The sequence below is a fragment of the Anabas testudineus genome, chromosome 1 (genome assembly GCF_900324465.2).
Source record: "Anabas testudineus chromosome 1, fAnaTes1.2, whole genome shotgun sequence".
Taxonomy (NCBI): Eukaryota; Metazoa; Chordata; class Actinopteri; order Anabantiformes; family Anabantidae; genus Anabas; species Anabas testudineus.
This window is the reverse complement of record NC_046610.1, coordinates 1,436,234-1,452,726: the sequence shown is the minus strand read 5'-3', so window position 1 is coordinate 1,452,726 and position 16,493 is coordinate 1,436,234. Positions and strand designations below refer to the sequence as shown.

Below are 16,493 nucleotides of genomic sequence, written 5' to 3'. Positions count from 1 at the left end.
AAACTCTAGGAACCACAAGTAAACCTGCAGTCTGAGAACGGAGAGTTCTGCTTGGAAGATAAGGAACTATGAGGTCTTTAAGATATGTTGCATCAGAACATGATCCAGCTGAGCTTTATTGTCATTGCACAGTCACACTTAGTACAACAGTACAACGGAATTGCGAAAATACAAGAAGCTGAAAGTTTGCTGATTTTAAAATTGTGGACTGATTTCAGAGAGTTTTACAACCTGTTGTCGTGTTGTTGAGGTTTGTGTGGTCTAAGGTTAAATAAGACAAATGAACACACACCTATATGAAAAAGAGAAATTTACTGAACACAATACTGCACCAATGATGCACCAAATAATTCAGTACACAGCAATTTTACATACATCACATTCATACCTAGATAAAATATGGTGTACGATAAATAAGTCATACAAATTAATAAAGTGTTGAGTGTTTTAAAACTGAATTCAAAGCTGTGCTTGTACTCACAGTGAAAACATTTCCAGCACCAGGGTTTAACATCACTTCTCTCACCTGAAAGATGAAGTTTCTCATCATTCATCATTTGGTGTGAGCTGTTCTGCACCTTTAACTTCAATAGTGCATAAAGATTTCATTGACTTTATTGATGATGATTAATTGATGAGTGATTTCTATGGGACTCAGGATGCTGCATAGTGTAGTAGTATGATCACTGCCCTCCATCTGGGACACTGACGTTTGAATCCCAGCTCCCACCTCCAGTACATTTGGGGTAAACGGTTGCATCACTTCGTCACCTTCAGCGTCTCCAGTTTGTATTGTTTGTTCTTCTGTAACTCAGACATCTGATCCAGCACAGATTCTCCTGGATTACTTTTGTTCAGGTCCAGCTCTCTGAGATGTGAAGGATTCGACCTCAGAGCTGAGATCAGAGCCCCACAGCTGCTCTCCGTGCACCACGACAACCTGACGGACAAAGACAGTGCTGTAACACCACAGTAGTAGAAAACAGAACATTCTTTTGGCTTTCAGGAACCTTCTGTTTCCAGTCTTTATGCTAAGCTAACTGTTTGTTGGCTCAGATTTAGCATACAGACATGACAGGGGGATTGAACCTTTACCTCATTCACAAAATTCACCAACCTATAGTTATCGGCTTTAATTGTATGACACAGTATGTGTTAATTAAATGTACTGAGTGCTGCTTCATGACCCCAGTTGTAGTTTGAAGTAAACCTCAGTCTCACCTCAGTATCTCCAGTCTACATTGGGGTTTCTTCAGCCAATCACAGAGCAGCTTCAGCCCCTGGTCCTTCAGTTGATTGTAGCTCATGTCGAGCTCTTTCAGGGAAGAACAGCAGCTGAGGGCGAGACTCAAAGTCTGGCAACACGCAGTCATCAATGTGCAGCACTTCAGGCTAGAAGGACACATTTAAAGAATGTTTTTTGCTTTTGTTTCATCCAGTTCATTGGATGAATGTTGAGATCTGTCTCTAAATGGACACAGCTGAGTTCTTGGTGTGGCTAACAGACAGGATCAGTAATTACTGGTCATGTTCTTTCTTACTCACTTAAGTGTCTCCAGTTGACAAAGGGGCTCTCCCAAGAACTCAGAAAGCTTTTCAACACCAGCGTCTTGGAGGTTATTACTTGACAGATCCAGGATTCTCAGGTGAGCGGGGTTTGACTTCAGAGAGGAACACAGCACTTCACAGCCACTCTTAGTAAACCGACAGTTATCCAGTCTGTGAAGGAGAACAGTTGTAACGTATAGGTGGTGACGTGCAAATGCAGCTCCTAATCACTAGTAAAACGGTTAAGACATAAACCAAGACCGGCATCTGAACAAATACTCAGCACAGTGAAGAACACAGCCACCATGTGCTGCTTCAGTCACAGCCAGATAAAGTCAATATGTTGATCACACCGGACATTAGTTGCTTAAATCGATGGGTTAAAAATCTGCTTTGAGTTTGGGAAGACCTTTCTTATTGAAAAATGAGAAATCTTCACAACTGAATTTTAAAAAACACAGATTTATAGAAGTGTGTCATGGCTCTGTAAAGGTTTTCTAAAGCCTGTGACAATCACCACAAAGTATTCGAAATCCAGAAATCTGAAAGTCCTTGTACAACATCCTCCATGTCATGTCCGAACAATCTGAAGTGCAACCAAGCAGAAGCTGAAATCTTTGTAATTGAAGCTAGGCAGTTCAATTACAAAGTCTGCCTTGGTTTGGAGTGAGCGCCACAACAAGCTCTTGCACATCTTTTCTTAAAGACCAGAAGCATTGTGGGCATGTGTGGGCTACACCAGGATGACAGGTCAGGTAAGAACAAGCAACAGGGCACCAGGGCAGATCTGTGGACTGTAGAGGTGCTGGAACAAATACCAGGTTAGGAGGATAGGAAAAGAAACCTGGAGCATCAGTGATGGTGTCCACATCCTGCTGTTTTATGTCCATCCTGGCCACGTCCAGCTGAGCAGATGGCAGAAGAACAGAAATGGGAACAAAATCCTCTTCTTGCTAGTTGAATTATAGAGAGAGAGATCAGGTTTTCCATTCTTGGCACCATGTGTGGAAGAAAAAGAGAAGCGCAATCCTCCGAAAAGCATTGTCCACTGGGTCTGCTTAGAGTTCCGTCTCATAGCCAGGCAGAGGTCCAGGTTCTTATGGTCTGTTCAAACTTTAAAAGATAGTTCAGTGTCCTCCAGTCAATGCCTCCATTCCTCTTAGACTAGCTAGGCTACATGTTGTAGCTCTTAATCCAAGTCTTAAAAGTTGTTTGAGGTTCTCTGGTACTGGTCAGTCTCTCACCACCTTCACCTGAGACTCTAACAAGGGACCACCGGTCTCACCAATACCGGAAGGAGTGTTTCCCCAGGTTAGAATGAGTCTGATATCTCCTGTTGTGCTGCATGTGCTAATGACATGTGAATACAGTTACTATAGACACTCTACTGGAAGTTCAGTAGATACACCAACCTAAAACTGATGCAGTCCAATAAAACAGGTTCACAGGTTCAGTTTCTGTTTTAGACATCAGAACTGTGTAGTGTATGTTTACCAGCATGTCAACGGTCTCACCTCAGAGTAGCCACTTTGCAGTTTGGATCCTTCAGCAGAGCAGCAATCTTCACCACTCCAGCATCACGCAGCATGTTCCCTCCCAAATGCAACTCCCTCAGGTGGGAAGGGTTCAAAGCCAGAGCTGAGGCCAGAGCTGCAGCACCCCAATCCTGCAGGTTTGTGCTAAATAGCCTGTAGAAAAAGGTACAAAACAGGTTGGTTGGTCTAGTAGTTTATGTGGTATACACAGGTTAAAAAGAGGCATGAGAGGATTTTCATCTTCATGTCCTCAAGCAAGTCCCAACAAACAGCACTCATACCTGGATAACTGAGAATCTCCACAGACATTTAGCAACACAGCTGTTTCCTATTCTCTGATCTGACACATAACCAAGCCGGAGGAAGCAGAACCACCGATGCCAGGATATTGCTAAAATTCAGTGAAATAAAGTAGGAAAAGAATAATTTACACAGAAAGTAGAAGAAAACTCCTAAAACTCCTAAAGCTTAGCTTTATAGAAAGACTGGGAGTATGGCAACTAACCCTGAAAAGAAAAGAGACTGTATGTCTGTAAACATGTAGTTAGTTGAGTTTGATTTAAAGTAGGAAACTAGTAGTAATAAAGTTCCTTTTAAAGCTTTTAAGTTTAGTTTCTCCAAACCTTACCATAATCTCTGCAGCTGACATTCAGGATGTTTGAGAAAGTCAGAGAGGTGAGAAACTGCCTTGTTTCCAAAACTGTTTTTGCTCAAATCCAGGTTCTTCAGGTTCTTCGGGTTTAAGCTGAGAGCTGAAGTCATGGATTTTAATTCATTCTCCGTGAGGCCACACTCAGATAACCTGCAGACAGGATAGACACCTGGTATTATAATATTAACAAGGTGGCTCTGAAATGTGCTGGGATACTGATCCCCACCATCGGATTTCTATGAAACGCTCTGAGCTCTTTGCTGCTGTAGGAAGTATTAACCCTTTACATTCCAGTAATCACACTGTCTTTCCTCAAACATCAAGCCCAGAGCAAACTTGATTTTAGCCCCATTCTAAGATTAACCATGATTTTACCTCAGTGTTTCCAAAGAGCACTTGTTGAGAACTTCTGAAAGTGGATCCAGTCCATGATCAGAATCAGTGGTTGGTGCTTTTAATGGATCACAAGTGATTTTGTTCTTTCTGAGATCCAGCTCTCTCAGGTGGGAAGGGTTTGAAGCCAAAGCACCAGCCAAAGCCAGGCATCCTTGTCTTGTAATGCTACACTCTGTCAAACTGCAAAGGACAAACAAAAGAAAGAATGTATGTTCATCTTGTCAGAGCTTTAGAACGGCACCATGTCTTTGTCCAGTTAAAGTACCTCCCAATCCTCTATTTCTTTCCAGTCTTTACTTAGTTTTGTGCAAACAAAATCTTTCTGAATGAAAAGAGTTTATGCTCGAACATTGCACATGAGCTCTTCCTCATATTGGTGCTGTTTGTGCTCGATTTGGTTCATGTTTCCATCCGTTGTTGCTTCAAGTGTCTAACATACATAAACTTAAAACCCTTCAAGTTGTGGACAGACTTTGGACTTTCTGCTTGGTTTTGGACCGTGTCCGTACATTAAGTATTTTGACTGCTCACCCTGAGGATTTAGATCTTGTGTTTAAGTTAATGGACCTTGATTTTGGATTGTGGACAGTGGAGAAGATTTCTGCTTATTGTGAATTTACCAATGTACCTCTGCCAACTCCTCTAGTCTCCTCCTGACCTTACTCAGCCATCTCAGCCCCTTTCTGCCAGTTCTCTTGACGCCTTTTATAATAAACCTTAATAAATCAATGTTTCTGGCGGCATTCTGGGTCCTAGAAAGAACTTTTTACCTGAGTCTCTTGAGTTTGCAGTTGGGACTTTTTAGCCCATCACAGAGCAAAAACATTCCAGAGTCCTGCAGTTTATTTCCACTCAGGTCTAACTCCTCCAGACCAGAAGACCTCAGACTGAGAACTGATGAAATAGACTTGCAGCATCTGTCAGTGAGGTTACAGTCACTTAACCTACAGTGAAAAACAGAAGTAACATTTAGTAAACAGTCCTACACTTAGACACAAACTGAAAGCATCAGGGCAGTTGGGTTTCTTTGAGACCAGATACTCACAAAGCTGTCTTTGACACTTTGAGCACTGGCAGCAGCCTCTCCAGAACTTCATCTGATCTGAAGTATTTCTTCAGGTCAAAGACTTCCAGGTCTTCACTGGAAACAAGCAGCACATAGGCCAGAGCTGACCAGTGTGCAGGGGAGATTTTACCAACATTTTCCAAGCTCTGGTACTTTTGGACTTGCTCCACCAGAGACTGATCACCCAGCTCATTCAAACAGTGGAACAGATAGATGCTCTTCTCATAGAAGGAAGCTTTCTTGATCATATTGTTAATATATTCAATAGTCTCCTGGCTGCTCTGCAGATGTCGTCCTTTAAATCCGAAGGTTTTCTGAAGAAGTTTCTGATTCTTATCCTGTGATGAACCGAGCAGGAAGCGCAGAAACAAGTCCCACTGTCCATGTTTGGATGTCAAGGCCATATCTACAGCACTCTTATGGAGGAGAATGAGAGGAACATTTCCTTTTTCTGATGCCACTTTCACACTTCTTTGGCTGGCAAGCAGGTTTTCTCCACGCTCTATAAATGCCTCTAGGACATACAGAGCTGCCACAAACTCCTGGACACTCAAATGTATAAAGGAGTAAGTGTCCTGTCTGTGAAGACCACATTCTTTTCTTATGATCTGTGTACAAACTCCTGAATAAACTGCTGCTTGTTTCAGGTCAATGTTATAATCTCTCAGATCATCGTCACTGAAGATTATGTTGCCCTTCTGGAGCTGCTCAAACGCCAGCTTTCCCATTTTCATGATCACATCCTTGTCTGCTGCGTCGTCCTGATAACTTCTCTCGTGTTTCCGTTTGGTCTGGATGATGAGGAAGTGTGTGTACATTTCACTCACCGTCTTTGGCAGCTCACTCTCCTGAGTGCCTGTGAGCAGATCCTGGAGAGCTGTGGCTGAGATCCAGCAGAACACTGGGATGTGGCACATGATGTACAGACTTCTCAGGGGTTTTGACTGAAGATGGTTCCAGATCCTCTGAACCATATTCTGGTCCCAGATGTTCTTTTGGAAGTACTCCTCCTTCTGCTCATCGTTAAAACCTCGTACCTCAGTCACCCTGTTGATGAACTCTGGAGGAATCTTACTGGCTGCAGCCGGTCTACTTGTGATCCACACTGAGGCTTTGTGCAGCAGTTTTCCTTTGATTAAATTGGTCAGCAGGGCGTCCACTGTTGTCCTCTCAGTAACACTGCGACACATCTGATTCTTCTCAAAGTCCAGAGGGAGTTTGCTTTCGTCCAGTCCATCAAAGATGAACAAAACCCTTGAAGTGTTGTAGTCTGACACGTCCAGATCCTTCACCTCATCAAAGTAGTGACCTATCAACTCTGTAAGACTCCAACACTTGTCTTTTATTAAATTCAAGTCTCTGAACGTGAAGGGAAATATGAACTGAATGGTTTGGTTGGCTGCTCCCTCTGCCCAGTCATGAGTGAATTTCTGCACAGCAACAGTTTTACCAATGCCAGCGATTCCCTTTGTCAGGACTCTGTGGGGCGGGTTCTCTTCGTTTGATAAAGGTTTGAAAAGATCATTGAGGTGGATTTTCCGCTCCTCACCGGGACACTTTGTGCTCTCTAACTCAATCACTTCGTGTTCAGTGTTCACCTCCCCGCTGCCTCCCTCTGTGATGTAGAGCTCTGTGTAGATCCTGTTTAAAGGAGCTGATGAACCAGCGTCCTTTGTTCCTTGAAACAGATTCTTTGTTGAAGTTTGAAGGTAAGATTTTAATTCCTCTTGGCACCTTAGGATATTTTCTGAAAGATAAACAAAAACATAGTTACATGAAGATTGTTTTGTTGTGTTTTCAGGGTTTCAGTCAAACTCAAACAGAGAAAAGTCAAGAACCAGCCTCAAACTACACTGTGTCAAAACAACAAGATGCTCAAAGACTGGTAGGCTACAAGAATAACAAGTAATCTAATGTAAACAAGTAACTTATTTTCAAGACTTACAAAATATGTTTAATATTTAAATTTTTATGTCCTAATGCAGCACGCTACCTTGGAATCGGCCAGAAACACTGTGCGTTTCCTCTGTCCTGACAGCCGACTGGACTGAAGTAGAAATATGAGACAATAGAAATATTAATAAATGTAAAATAAAGGAAAGAAATGTGTTAGTTACATTTTACAGATAATTACCATATGTGTTGCTGACGATGGTCACTTTAGCATCTCTCATTGCATTAACATGAGGTGTGTATACAGCACTTCCATTCTGAGCAGTGACTGTGTTGCTTCTTTCTTCCTTCTGACTTTGTCCTGAAAGACCGAGACACTATCATCAGGTGCTCCACTGAACTAACACCTGAACTGTGCTGTGTTAGAGATGATTAAGCAAAGATCAAGAACAAATGTGATAGAAAAGACTAAAGATGTGTCGTGGTTCTCGAGTCTGTGCCAGACTTCCCCAACAAATGACTGCAAATAGTTGATTATGTGATATAATCATGATGTAGAACATACAGACTGTACTCATTCAGAAGTGGTTTCCTCATTTAACCTTTCTGCACTGAAACTTCCCTGAATAATGTGCAATAAACCTGATTGAACCCTGAACCCACAACAAAGCTACCAGAATATTTTAGATGAGTAAGTTGATGAGATGCATTTTAGAGTGAAGACAAACGTTGTAAATGTTCAACAGATTCAATAACAGTTCTGTAGATTTCTGTAATGGAGAATTACTTTTGTTGTGTTTGATTAGTTTAATTAAAGAGCAGTGTAAACCGCTGTAAACCGCTGTAAACTGCTGTAAACCGCTGTAAACTGCTGTAAACTACTGTAAACCGCTGTAAACTGCTGTAAACCGCTGTAAACTGCTGTAAACTGCTGTGTGGCCTTTTTCTTAAATTATCAGCAGTTGCTGCTGATTTGTTGCTGCTTCACACTGTTTGATGGTAAAAAGCTACGTCACCCAAAGCAACTGAGAAATGCAGACAAGCTACAGTAGAATGTGTTCAGACCTGCAGAGGAGACAGAGGTTTGTGCTGCAGAACAGGAAACCTGTAAATGTAGGTTAACCACTGAGTCACAGTTTGTGTTTGAACATTAGACACTGCAGCGCTGACAAAGGTAGTAAATGGAAGACAAGGCTCCCAAGCCACAAATAGATGATAGAGGACAACAAATTGAAGATCATTTAGTCATAATGTATTAAAACACTGAATTCAGTAACTATTAACAACAAGTTTCAGACACTGACACAGTCCCAAGACACCAGCACCCCACGGATCATTTGCTGCAGCATGTTGACAGTAAACTAATTCTGCATGATCAGGAAAGTAAATCACCGTCTTACCCCGCTGTGATGGATCTGGAGCCACAGTCGGAAACCCGTTCCCCATTCTGCATTCCTTCACCCGTCTCTCCTGACTTCAGCAGTAAAGAATGAACAAGCAGCACAAATCAAATAGAAATGACACTAATCACAAAAGCTGCTTTTGCATTTCCATACTCTCTTTGAGTTTCCTGGGAGTCCAGTTAATGCTGATAAAGAACAGTACAGGCCTTTAGTCAACATCAACTTGCAGCTGGAATGAAAGTTAAACCTCAGAAGTTTCCTCCGTGTCTTTTAATCTCGACTGCTGCCTGGATTTACATTTCAATGAGAGCAGGAAGTGTTTCTGCTTTGTGTTAACACCCATATGACTCATCAGAACCCCATTTAGCATCTCTTTGTTTCCAGTTAAATATAACATAAAGTTCTCCATAATAATCCATTTTAAGTAAATGTATTACACTGAAATGTTTTGTACAGTGTTAAAATGTGTCGCAAACCATAAGAATAATATTCATAAGACTAATATCAACATGCTGTGACTGATTCAGTAGGTGATGTTCTATTAGATCTACAGTACATGTAATACTTAGCTGTTCTTACTGAAACCAGTGTTGATAGCTGCACAGGGTGAAGAGGACAGTGCCCTGTGGTGCAGATCACCTGTTCAGACTCACAACCTCTCAGCTGTACAAACTGTGGTAGCCAGTGATCCAGGAGGCTGTGGAGGAGTCAACCTGCGTCTTCAGGAGCTCCTCTCTTAGCAGAACCGGCTGGATGGTGTTAAAGGCACTGGAGGAGTAAAACAGGATCCTCACAGCGCTGCCTGCTCTGTCCAGGTGAGAGAGAGCTCTCTGCAGCAGACATATGATGGCATCAACTACTCCAACCCAGGGTTTCAACCTGAGGCCTCAAATGGGTCAGAACCAGTTTCTCCAGAACCTTGATGATGTATGAGGTGAAGGTGAAGGAGCTCTGTAATCATTTAGTGCAGCTGGAGACGAACATTTCAGCAGAGGTACGAGACATGATGTCTTCCACAGCTTGGGCACACACTGCTGACTCAGGCTGAGGTTAAAGAGCTACTATAGGATCCCACAGAGCTGATCAGCACAGGCCTAGGACTCTGCTGCCATCAGGTCCTGCAGCCTTATTTTGGTTCAGCTTGTCTAGCTGGCTCTTCACCTGGCTGCTGGAAACTGACAGATGGTTGGGGGGAGTGGGAATGTTTGAGGAGGGAGAGGAGGGTGGTGGTGGGATTTCTTTCAGCTCTACGTCCCCAGCATCGTCTCAGCTCCAGGGGATCTGGGGCCTCGTTTCTAACAGTGAAGCCCGTAGAGCGCATTCAGCTGGACGTGCTGGTAAATAATACGAGCGCTCCTAAACTTGAGAAATCTGGATAGTGTAAACTAGACAGGAAAGAGTCGAACGAGCAACAAAAATTCAACACAAACTAAGAAAAGAATCAAACCGGAGCTACTGCAACAGGCGCCACCTGATGTTGATCTATGATCTGGTTTTTCCAGATGGATCAGTACAGTGTGTCTTACCTGAACCTTTGTCACCGGCCTTAAGCAGCAGCCGGATCTCCCAATTCAATTATAGTTTGTTACTGGGAAAGACACGGATCTGTTTGGCAGCTTTGATACAGAACTGCACAGTGGGAGCTGGTGAAAGAGCTAAATCTACTATAAAGACTTGGTATTTGTAAAATATTTATCCTCTAACTCCTGTAGGCAAAGAAAAATCTGCTCAGTGTTAGTCTGAATGTTTCTTGTATCACAGGTAGAAATTTCAGTTTTTGTTGTGATTCAGTCCCAAAAAGTAAAAACACTGAAGAAACTTCAGTCTTTTTATTATAACCACTGTGTTACTAAGTTTATGTAAAGGCACTGAGCAGCGTCAGGAGCCCCTCACTGCAGCTCCATCTGAAGCAGGCAGCTCCATCTGAAGCAGGCAGCTCCATCTGAAGCAGGCAGCTCCACCTATCTGAAGCAGGCAGCTCCATCTGAAGCAGGCAGCTCCATCTGAAGCAGGCAGCTCCACCTATCTGAAGCAGGCAGCTCCATCTGAAGCAGGCAGCTCCACCTATCTGAAGCAGGCAGCCACTGGAAGCCAGCACAGAGACAGAACACAGGTGTGATGTGTCCTTTCTGTCGTGCTGCAGTACTTTGGATCCTCTGCAGAGTCCAGTTGTGCATGTGAGTAGACCACCTTGGAAGTGGTTGAACTGCAGCATTACACTAATGTTAACACTAATTAACATTAAGACAGCGTCTCTTATTTGGGAGCAGAAAAGCGACGTCATACATTCTCTACTGATGGATGAGACCTTGACCTCTCTCTACAGACGCAGCAGCTGTGTCCTGTGTCCAGTTATAAAAAGGTTGACATTGTCTGGACTGTAACTGGACCCCTGCAGGCCGCAGGATGAGCTGCTGACATCCAACGCAACTATTCTTAGATCTTTTGTTGTGCTGACAGCGTCTGTAACGGCCATCACATCGACAACATGTGGAAGGTCAAACGTGAGTATTTTCACTGCATGTCTCTGTTTTACTGGAGAAACTAACTCACTGTCACAGTCGTTTAAAGTTTGTTTCACCCACACGGTGATGAAGTGACTCTTTGTGTGTTAAGGTGTTTGCTGTGGTTCACAGCCCTGAATGTCCATATCCATTTCTTTCTGGACGTCATATGTTATATTTTCACTTCTGATTTAATTTGGTTTTTGATTTTAAGATGAGCAGAGCACTGTTAATAATCCCTTTGACAGAAAACATTATTTTAACGAGCATGTTCTCTGCTGTCACCAGTGGATCCCAACTGTTCGATAAAACTCTGTTTCCCATTTGTGAATCTTAAACCTGTTTGACATGTTGCTCTTGCTGCAGCTCCAGTTGAGTTTCCTATGGAGACGAGGTACAGGGCCATTTTGGAGGTAACAGCACAATTTACTAAGTTAATGTGAGAGTCCCGTGGCAGCGGAATAATAATAATAATAATAATAATTATTATTATTATTATTATTATTATTATTTATTAACCAGGGGTCCATCTCTCTCTGTTCTGCTGTCATTCAGTTGGTGACGTGTTTTTCAAAGGCAGCTAAAACTCTGATGTTGGTTTAACAATTATTTTATAGATTTTTTATTCATTCTTATCTAAACTCATGAAGTGGAGTTGTTCTCAGAACTTGAAGTTCTGCTTTTACTTTGGTTTCTCAGTTTTTAGAACTGTTAGTTTGACAGCACTGACAATTAACCGCTCCGTCTGTCTCCTCTATAACAACTTCCTCTGAGCTCAGAGTTTGGTTCCCCCTGACCCCATGTCCCACTTCCACCTGAAGAGAGGTTCACCTGAGGAGGAGTTTCCCGACCTGAACAGGAACTCTACCTGGATGGGCCGGATCCTCACGCCGGCCATGTACCGCCGTCAGTTCAACCGCTGCACCCACAGTGGTGTCATCTTCGATGATGTCATCCGCCTGGGCCTCGAGGAACCAGGTGATGTCACTGTGATGTCACTGTGATGTCAGTGTATCTGTCAGAGAATTACAGTGAGATTGAAATGATTCCCTGATCCAACCTTAGCAGACAACCTATCTGTGGCACGAGACTTTGCATAAACTGCACTAAACTCAACAACCTGTTCAGGTCGACTGGTGTGGGGCCAGAATTCAGCTTCATCTTCTTCTCATGGGACGATCATGGTTCAGTTTGGTCCCCAGCACCTTTTGCACATGTTGGGGAAGAAGCTGAAGTTGCCCCAGTGCCTGAACTGGTGGCTACAGCACCATCAACATTCTAGACGTCTTGACAGACGTCATTATAATCAATGAATGACAACATGTGAAGTGTATTGTGAAACTGGAGTTTCTGAAGTTAGTAACCGAAGTTACTAATGGTGTGTGTCCATCAATGTGTAACGTTTGTGCTTGAAGGCGATGGGTCTGGTCCTGGATCTGTCGGGTGTGTGGCGGGTGATGCCCAGTCTTACATCCTGTTCTGTGACTTCTTTGACCGAATCATTGAGTCATATCACGGACACAGGATCAGCAGCCAGACGCCAGAGAGTGATTTCAACTACGACAACTTGAAGGTTTGTGATCAAACCAGTGAGTGAAAACTGATGATGAATTATTGTCAGTAATAAACCCAAGATTTACATTTAGTCATTTATCAGACGCTTTTAGTGAAATTAGGTACAAGGCAAATATCTAAGCTGAGGAGAAGTTTAAAGGAAAGAGCTCCAGGAAGAACTGATTCTGTTTCATGAGGTGAAAGAGTTAAGTTGAGAGTGACTCTGCTGAGCTTGCAGAGGTTGATAGATCGTTCCACCATCGTGGATCCACAGATCTAAAAAGTTTAGCCTGGGATCCTTTGAGGTGAGGGGACCACAAAACGCGGTTCTCTGGCAGAGCGCAGTGATCGAGAGCAATTGTAGACCAGGATGCTGAGTTGACCACTTTGTAAGTAAGATTCAGGACTTTAAACCTGATGCAGCAGCTACATGAAGCCAGTGCAGAGATCTGAACAGTGGTGTAACGTGTCCTCTTAGAGACGTGCTGTTGAATCTTGGATCCTCTGGAAGTTTGATGGTGCAGCAGGTAACATCATCACTAAGACACTGCAGGAGTCAGCACCAGATATGACCAGAGACGGAACAATGAGTAGTGTTGTATAGTTTGAAAGGTAAAGTCTGATCTGTGTGATGTGGAGACAGAGGAGATGTGGTCAGTAAAGATCAGTTGATCATCAATGATCACCTCCAGGTTTCTGACAGACTTAGTAGGAACATTTACGACATTGACAAATGTGTTTTAACTGAACTGTATTTAGAAACGTAACTGTTGCTGCTTGTAGGTGAAATGTCGTGACGTGTGTGTGCAGGGGGGTGATGACTTGGACAGCTCATACGCTGTACGCTGCGAGATCAGCGTCGTTCGAGCTGTTGAAGACTTCTCCTTCCCGACACACTGCAGCCGGGGGGAGCGCAGACAGGAGAGGTACAGTAATGCATGTCTGTGTTCCAGCTACTCTACGCAGAGCGACATGAGCATTTCTATATCAGACCTTCATCAGTGTCTCTGTGCAGTGGCTTTGAAAAGAAACAATCGAGATGTTCAGAGCGTATGAAAAGTGAGCAGCAAAGCAGCTCCTCTCTTTTCTTCCAGCTCTGCAGAGGCTGGAGCAGGAGCTGTCAGGTGGACTCCTCTTACTGGAGGAGCTGAGCCAAGAGCAGCAGAAGGAACTGAACGTGAACCCTCCGTCTTCCACCCAGCTTCGTATCGGTGTGGCCCGGGACTGGCCTGACGCCAGGGCAGTCTGGTAGAGTCTGGTTGTTGGATAAAGACACACATACATTTCAAGCACCTGTTTCATAAAACGTTTAAACACGTAACTTCACTGTTGCAGGGGGAGTACCGATGGCAGCCTAGTGGTCTGGGTCAACGTGGACGACCACCTCAAGCTGGTGTCCAAACGAGATGACGCCAACATTGCAGAGGCGTTAAAATGCATCTGCATCAACCTGCTGAAGGTCAGAGATGAGTGTGATTCATGAGTTGTCATGAACAGCTCTGTTTGTCACTACAGTACAATCATCAGCCCTCTACCTCCAGGTCTGTGTATAGGATATAAGTTACAAGGCTTGTTAAGTGGTTTTCACTTGACAATATGTGACATATTCCAATTGTGAATAGTTATTGTGGCCTCTGATCTTCAGGATTCTCAGTTGATTTGCTTCTTCTTCTTCCATGTCCTCAGCTGGAGGTCTTCTACAGGGAGCTCAGACACCCGTTCATCTGGAAGCAGCAGCTGGGCTGGGTGTCGAGTTCTCCAGCAGATGTGGGGACAGGTCTGAGAATCAGCGTCCACCTCAAACTGCAGCATCTTCCCAGACACAGACGTCTGCAGGACGTCCTGAAGAGACTGAGGATCTGCATGGACAGAGCAGGTAGATAGATAGATGGATAGATAGATAAATAGATAGATAGATAGATAGATAGATAGATAGATAGATAGATAGATAGATAGATAGATAGATAAATAGATAGATAGATAGATAGATAGATAGATAGATAGATAGATAGATAGATAGATAGATAGATAGATAGATAGATAGATAGATAGATAGATAAATAGATAGATAGATAAATAGATAGATAGACAGATAGATAGATAGACAAATAGATAGATAAATAGATAGATAGATAGATAAATAGATAGATAGATAGATAAATAGATAGATAAATAGATAGATAAATAGATAAATAGATAAATAAATAGATAAATAGATAGATAAATAAATAAATAAATAGATAAATAAATAGATAAATAGATAAATAGATAAATAAATAGATAAATAAATAGATAAATAAATAGATAAATAAATAGATAAATAGATAAATAAATAGATAAATAAATAGATAGATAGATAGACAGACAGACAGACAGACAGACAGACAGACAGACAGACAGACAGACAGACAGATAGATAGATACTAGATAAATAGATAGATAGATAGATTAGATAGATAGCAGCTAGATAGATAGATAGCTAGCTAGCTAGATAGATAGCTAGATAGATAGATAGATAGATAGATAAATAGATAGATAAATAGATAGATAGATAGATAGATCCAGTAATTTACTCATTAGGTGCTCCATCATTGAGAGGGTGGAGGTCGCCCTGTCCAAAGTGTGTGTTTAGCAGAAACAGTGACTTGGCCACGTAAAAGGAATGACTCATAACAACTTCCTGTTCAGTTCAGTTTCTTAATAATAAACCTGCAGTGGGGTTGAGTTCAGATGCGTTTTATGATGCAGTGCAGAGTGAAAACAGTGAAGGGGCCACTGTGTATTAACACACCTACAAACCTGTGTTGTACAGTTGTCAGCATCAGGTTCGTCACAGACCCCACCCCACAGTATGGGGGTTGTATGGATTTAAAAGGGAAATAAAATGTTTAGTGTGATTAGGCTCAGGGCAGATTCCATCATTTCTAATATCGTTCCACGTTGTTCCTGCTGCACCCTGCAGTCCTAACTCACCTGTTCTTTTTCTAGAATCACCGGCACTGTACTGTGTCCGAAACGCTGCGACCTTCGGCCTGAGTGAAGTGGTTCTGACCCAGCTGGTGGTGGACGGGGTCAAACTGCTCATCGCCATGGAGAAGAGACTGGAGAGCAACCAAGACATTGATGAGCTCATTCCGACACAGAAGTAGATCTGGAGGATAAACGACTGCAGTGATGAAGAAAATGAACCGATTGAAATGTTAAAGTGATGAATTCAAACCTTCAGCAGCTGAATTAAACACCAACAAACTAAAGTCTGTTGTGTTTCTGTCTGATGTCATTAAATGTGTTGTAGCAGATGAACAGACACGGATTTATTTTACATTTTAAATATTATAGAAACAGTAGTATTACACAGCTCTACCTTCCCTGACTGGAAACATTTCTACATTTAAGATATAAGAAAATAAATAATTCGACTGTTATATTATATATACAGTTTCTAGTTCTCATGGCTCCTGTTAAAAAGAAATGTAAAAATAAAACCAGTCGTACGAGCTGACCGTCTCTGGGCTCAGCTCAGCTGATCGTGTAATTTGAATGAACCAGTTACTTCATGATTCATGGGATGAGACAAAAACAACAAGAAAGCATTTAATCATTTCTTCCATCTTAAGTTTAAGTGTCTACAGCTCGGAGGTAAATCTTATTATCTGATCTAGAAGATCACACCTGCAGATGAGGTGAGACAAGTCACGGTGGCGACATCTGCTGGTCAAATACGTGTCACCATAAAGGAAATAAAACCATCTGATTCAGTGTTTGGTGGCTCAATGGGTAGATCATTGGCCTTAGATACAGAAGGTTCAGCGTTCAAACCCTGTCATCGACACCAGGTGTGTCCTTGAGAAAGACGCTCCCCAGGCACTGTATTTAGCTGCCCGCTGCTCCCCCCAGGGGGATGGGTTAAATGAAGAGGACCAATTTCATCTGTAACATGTA

General features: G+C 42.6%; 2 protein-coding genes across 3 annotated transcripts; one reads left to right on the top strand and one right to left on the bottom strand.

The window, feature by feature from the left end:
- Positions 1-295: 295 nt before the first annotated feature.
- LOC113161760 (NACHT, LRR and PYD domains-containing protein 12-like) lies at positions 296-8,832 on the bottom strand. Of its 2 annotated transcripts, XM_033326045.1 has the most exons (11): positions 8,491-8,832; positions 7,332-7,451; positions 7,191-7,244; positions 5,177-6,944; positions 4,902-5,075; positions 4,111-4,311; positions 3,712-3,885; positions 3,063-3,236; positions 1,546-1,719; positions 1,222-1,392; positions 296-940 (listed from the first exon to the last, which is right to left on the bottom strand). In XM_033326045.1, exons 1-11 carry the CDS (start codon positions 8,534-8,536, stop codon positions 760-762), a joined length of 3,237 nt encoding a protein of 1,078 aa, XP_033181936.1. In that variant the 5' UTR covers positions 8,537-8,832; the 3' UTR covers positions 296-759. The 2 variants fall into 2 exon arrangements, with proteins under 2 accessions (XP_033181936.1, XP_033181937.1); XM_033326046.1 differs by lacking the exons at positions 296-940; positions 1,222-1,392; positions 1,546-1,719 and adding an exon at positions 3,365-3,474 and having other exon boundaries at positions 3,147-3,236; positions 8,491-8,831.
- A 1,720-nt stretch (positions 8,833-10,552) lies between these two features.
- Positions 10,553-15,785, top strand: zgc:172076 (uncharacterized protein LOC563955 homolog). The gene is made up of 10 exons (XM_026360194.1): positions 10,553-10,670; positions 10,820-10,997; positions 11,364-11,410; positions 11,777-11,975; positions 12,413-12,570; positions 13,362-13,482; positions 13,616-13,799; positions 13,887-14,010; positions 14,238-14,427; positions 15,540-15,785. Exons 2-10 carry the CDS (start codon positions 10,982-10,984, stop codon positions 15,698-15,700), a joined length of 1,200 nt encoding a protein of 399 aa, XP_026215979.1. The 5' UTR covers positions 10,553-10,670; positions 10,820-10,981; the 3' UTR covers positions 15,701-15,785.
- The last annotated feature ends 708 nt before the right edge of the window (positions 15,786-16,493 follow it).

Excerpts from the sequence above, each read along its gene's own strand:
- zgc:172076 (XM_026360194.1), top strand. Across the intron at positions 13,800-13,886 it reads CCTGACGCCAGGGCAGTCTG|GGGGAGTACCGATGGCAGCC; the intron begins GTAGAGTCTGGT and ends TCACTGTTGCAG. Across the intron at positions 14,428-15,539 it reads GATCTGCATGGACAGAGCAG|AATCACCGGCACTGTACTGT; the intron begins GTAGATAGATAG and ends TTCTTTTTCTAG.
- LOC113161760 (XM_033326045.1), bottom strand. The coding sequence starts at position 8,536 with ATGGGGAACGGGTTTCCGACTGTGGCTCCAGATCCATCACAGCGGG. Across the intron at positions 6,945-7,190 it reads TGTTTCTGGCCGATTCCAAG|AAAATATCCTAAGGTGCCAA; the intron begins GTAGCGTGCTGC and ends TTTATCTTTCAG. Across the intron at positions 4,312-4,901 it reads TGCAAACTCAAGAGACTCAG|TTTGACAGAGTGTAGCATTA; the intron begins GTAAAAAGTTCT and ends TGTCCTTTGCAG.